The following is a 4,556-nucleotide window of genomic DNA, read 5'->3' on the forward strand; positions in this document are numbered from 1 at the left end:
TCTACTTAGGTACCGAGGAATATCCTAAGTTTAATAAATTACATTAAATAAGATGCGACAAGATATGGTTAAAGCATTAAGAATCAAAGGGAAAAAAAAAATGAAAAAATAGCCATCAATCTAAGTTAGAAGAGTGCAAATACCAACAAAATTTAAATCTTAAACATTCTTAATGCACGCACATCTAAATCGTGCGCCGAAGTGGTGGCAAAAAGCTTGAGCTCTTCCACAAGCACTAACTGAGTGTGTTTTGATTCATGAACTTGCATGAGAAGGTTATTTTCTATGCAATCTGATACCTATGAACCCACTACTCTTTCAATTGACTGTCATGTCGGTAATATTAAAACTACGTACTAATCTCTTAGGTTTATTTAAGTATCAATTTCAGCGCAGTCTTGAATCCTGGCGGACATTATCTGCAGCAGCCCTACATCATCAGCACTTATAAAGTAACAACATATCAATTATATTATAATAGATTATAAAATTGCTAATTCTCTCATTCACTCAGCTATAAATTAAGCCTGAAAGATATTGCATGCCTCAAAGCCTTAACACTTACATTACATTATCTTTCTGAGTTCTTAATTTGCATCCCTTAACTACTTGTGTGGAAGCTATTAAAATAACCATGAAGAAGTCTAATAGCTTCTATGGTTATTCTTTGATTCTGGCTTTCTTTATGTTGTTCCTTGCTGCAAGGTCTCAACTGATTACAGATTTTTATAACAAATCATGTCCAAATCTTCTCACTATTGTGAGGACACAGGTGCAAAATGCTATTAAGGTTGAAACGCGTATGGCTGCCTCTTTGCTTCGGCTTCACTTCCATGATTGCTTTGTGAATGTAAGTTCAATAATCAAATTTTTTTAATTTTTTAATTTTTTTTATCTACACTTAATGGCCATCAAATTTGTTCTGTCATTTGTCTGTATTTCTTGACTTTTAAAGGTGTTTTTACCATATTTTGCTTGTTTCATGAGAAAGATAACCCTAGGTCATGAAAGGGTTTATGATTTTTAAGTAATTAGACTAATTTATTCTATGAAAAGCTGAAGAATTCAGTGAAACCCCTCGATTAATGCTTGTCAAATTAGGGAGTTTTTCATTTCCAAAACGTATATCAACAAGGACACTCAAAGTATTCCTTGCTACTCTTTTTTTATCCCTAAAGTACTTTCTTTGAATATATTAGAAGTGAATATGCCTATGAAGCCACTCTTCATATTTTTATCTTCCTTTTGTGTTTAAATTAAGGGCCTCGTTGTTGTATCGCAAATAATTAGTAAAATTTTCGTTACTCTTAATACATAGGGTTGCGATGGATCAATACTATTGGATGGAAGCGATGGTGAGAAGTTTGCCCTTCCCAACTTAAACTCAGTTAGAGGATTTGAAGTTGTAGATAATATCAAAAGCTCTGTCGAGAGTGCATGCCCTGGTGTTGTATCATGTGCAGATCTACTTGCTATAGCTGCCCGAGATTCTGTGCTCTTAGTAAGTTTACATCCTTTTTTACTCTAGTTGACATGTATATATGATCACTATTCACTAGTAGAATAATATATACAATTTAATATTTGGTAGCAACTTTAGATTAAAGATAATGAAATAGAGGTCATTTATAAGTTTCACTCTTTTTTTTTAGGATTATAGAGTTAAGAATATACATAACCAACTCTAATTACTTTGTTAAGGTATCCCTGCCTGTCCCCAAAATTTTATGACTAAGACTTAGTTGTCAATGTCGTTGTATATATAGTTGCACTTACATGCTAAACAGCTAATTAGAATCAGTAAAATAACATTAGGGAATATTTAATGTTGAAGGAACTTCAAGTATACACTAAATTACCTCACAAAACAGCAAGTCTTATGAAATCTGAGTTCAAAATTATCTTTCAACATTTATTATGTTTTGTAATGGCTTGCAGAGTGGAGGACCTACATGGAAGGTTCTGTTGGGCAGAAGAGATGCGCTAGTGGCAAATCAATCGGGAGCAAATACTTCGCTTCCTTCTCCATTTGACAACCTGGGTAATATCACTCTTAAGTTTGCAAATGTAGGTCTCAATGTCACAGACGTGGTGTCCTTATCAGGTACTTAAATTTTGCATAAATTACACTATAAATTTAGCTTAAATAATATGCCATTGAAGCATGTTTAGCAAAAGTTCTCTCAAATTCACCAAACTAAAATTGCCTTTATAAATATAAGGGTAAAATGTGCATTGCTCGGTTTTAGTTTCTTAATTTTGAAATGTTTAATTTTGATCCTTCAAAATTTTAAAATATAACTGTAGGGTCGTTTTTTGTAGCCCAAAAAATATGGGTTCCCCCCAGGCCCAACGAACCCAGAACAATGAATTTGTAGAGAGTGGATCGAAGGTTTAGGCGCTCGCCGGCGTCTACCAAGCCTCAACTGCTTTTCTTTTATTGAAAGATATTGAGACCAATTTACAACTAGGGGATGCTCCTCGGCCCATGGCCGAGGAGGCTTTTTTCTTCCCCCCAAAAACTCTCCCCTTTCTTATATATCCCTCTCTTCCTCCTCCTGTTTATTATCTATTGGTCTCCTTTCTGACCGTCTGTCCCATCAGAGGTCATATCCGTACTCAGGTGGCTCACCTTGATCGATGTTGCCCTGTTAGGGGGTTACATCCCCATTAATGTGGCCAGAAGGGTTAGGTGAGCATATTCAATGCCGAGGTGACAGTTCGCGCAGGGCTTGCCCCTTCTCCGTACTTCTGTTGTCAACGCGTGATACTAGGCCCTCTCCTCCTCAGATATTCCAGGAGTCCTTTGGTAGGGTGGTCCTCGTGTTTTTCCGAGGCCTCGGACGCCCGAGGACAGGGTCATCTTCGGACCCATCATGCATCCTCGGCGTGGGCCATTTGGGCCTAGCTTGGAGTGGGCCAAGGCTACCCGATTTTCTGGCCCCACAATAACAATTAAGTCATTGCACCTATTTTTCTATTTAGGTGACTAGTGGAACGTTAGAGCACCCCATAATAAGGGATCCCTATATTTAAGAAACTAAAAACCAACCTTTAAAGGACTAAAATCGGACAAAAATGCAAATAAGAAATGAATGGAAAGCAATAAATAAATGAAAAATAGACAAAGGGGTCAAAACTAAATGGTTACATTTTAGTGGATTCCAGTTAGTTCAACTAGTAAAGTCTTTGATAGTTGAATAAAAGATCTAAAGTTCAACTTCGCTTACACCAAAAATTGATTGATTATTATGATCTAATAATAAAGAGTTATTATTAAGAGCATACGTCATAAGTTGGAACTGTTTAAAAAAAAAAATTGTTACATTTTAAAGTTTGGAAGACCAAAATCAAATATTTTAAAATGATGGACCAAAATCAAACAAAGTTCATATTAAGGGAGAAAAATACAGTTTACCCTACCTTTAATTATTATTTTAATTTTCATAATTTTTATATGTTACTCTCTCTTATAAATTATAATATCAAAATTTTCCTAAAATTATTTATTTATAAAAACTCTAAAAACATCTATTAACCAAACCCTTCTTTAATATGGCCAACCACTTATAATTTGTAATCGCACATGTACATATTCCCTCTAACATTCATTTACCGTTTTTAGATGTTTATATTTTCAATTGATGCATTGTATAGGAGGTCATACGATTGGACAAGCTAGGTGTGCCGTCTTCAGCAATAGGTTGTATAACTTCTCGGGACCAGGCATTCCGGACAGTACTTTGGATACGAATATGTTGTCTGATTTGCAAAATGTATGCCCAGTGAATGGTGATGGAAACAAGACAGCATTCCTGGATCGAAACTCAACTGATTTGTTTGACAACCACTACTTTCAGAACTTGGTTAATCAAAAGGGCCTTCTTAGTTCTGACCAAATTTTATTCTCTAGTGATGAGGCCAAAACCACAACCCAAAGTTTGGTACAAAGTTACAGCACTAATCCTAGTCGTTTCTCTGCTGACTTTCTTAATTCCATGATCAAGATGGGAAATATAAGTCCACTTACCGGGTCCAATGGAGAGATCAGAAAGAACTGTAGGGTTGTGAACTCATAAACTGTGCTCAACACAAGAAGGATTTAATGGAGGAAAAAACAATATATATATATATATACACACACATGTGTATGTGTGTGTTACACTAAAGTCTGCTACTCGGTATATGGTCAGTGTAGTCATGTATCATTGTGCCTTGTTTTAAGTCTCTATAGTGTGGTTTTATTGCTGTTTTTTTCATTACTATAGTTGGAAATTTATCTTAAATAATTTGGGATATGTAATGCAAAATAGAATGAAGGCTTGAAAATCAATTTATAACTGGTGTCTATAATCCAGTAGCCAATGATTTTCCATTTAATAACTATACAGAGAAATTGTAACAGCTCACATCTTCAGTTTTTATGGCAGCAAAAGTTCCCATTCCAAATATCATTGAAATTTAAAATTAGGATAAATCGCATTCACACCAACAGTAAAAAAAAAAATTTAAAGTTGATGTGTGAATATACGTAGTTTGGCTAATTCGATGCTTAC

The 4,556-nt window shown here is 35.0% G+C and overlaps 1 protein-coding gene across 1 annotated transcript; it reads left to right on the forward strand.

Annotated features, from left to right (window-relative positions):
• Window positions 1–554: 554 nt before the first annotated feature.
• On the forward strand, window positions 555–4,315 carry LOC112008413 (peroxidase N). Its single transcript, XM_024040746.2, has 4 exons — window positions 555–850; window positions 1,319–1,501; window positions 1,939–2,104; window positions 3,658–4,315. The coding sequence occupies exons 1-4, from the start codon at window positions 635–637 to the stop codon at window positions 4,077–4,079; spliced, it is 987 nt and encodes a 328-aa protein (XP_023896514.1). The 5' UTR covers window positions 555–634; the 3' UTR covers window positions 4,080–4,315.
• The last annotated feature ends 241 nt before the right edge of the window (window positions 4,316–4,556 follow it).

This window comes from Quercus suber, unplaced genomic scaffold, assembly GCF_002906115.3.
Source record: "Quercus suber isolate HL8 unplaced genomic scaffold, Cork oak 2.0 scaffold_40, whole genome shotgun sequence".
Classification (NCBI taxonomy): domain Eukaryota; kingdom Viridiplantae; phylum Streptophyta; class Magnoliopsida; order Fagales; family Fagaceae; genus Quercus; species Quercus suber.

Excerpts from the sequence above, each read along its gene's own strand:
- LOC112008413 (XM_024040746.2), top strand. The coding sequence starts at position 635 with ATGAAGAAGTCTAATAGCTTCTATGGTTATTCTTTGATTCTGGCTTTC. Across the intron at positions 851-1,318 it reads TCCATGATTGCTTTGTGAAT|GGTTGCGATGGATCAATACT; the intron begins GTAAGTTCAATA and ends CTTAATACATAG. Across the intron at positions 1,502-1,938 it reads CCCGAGATTCTGTGCTCTTA|AGTGGAGGACCTACATGGAA; the intron begins GTAAGTTTACAT and ends AATGGCTTGCAG.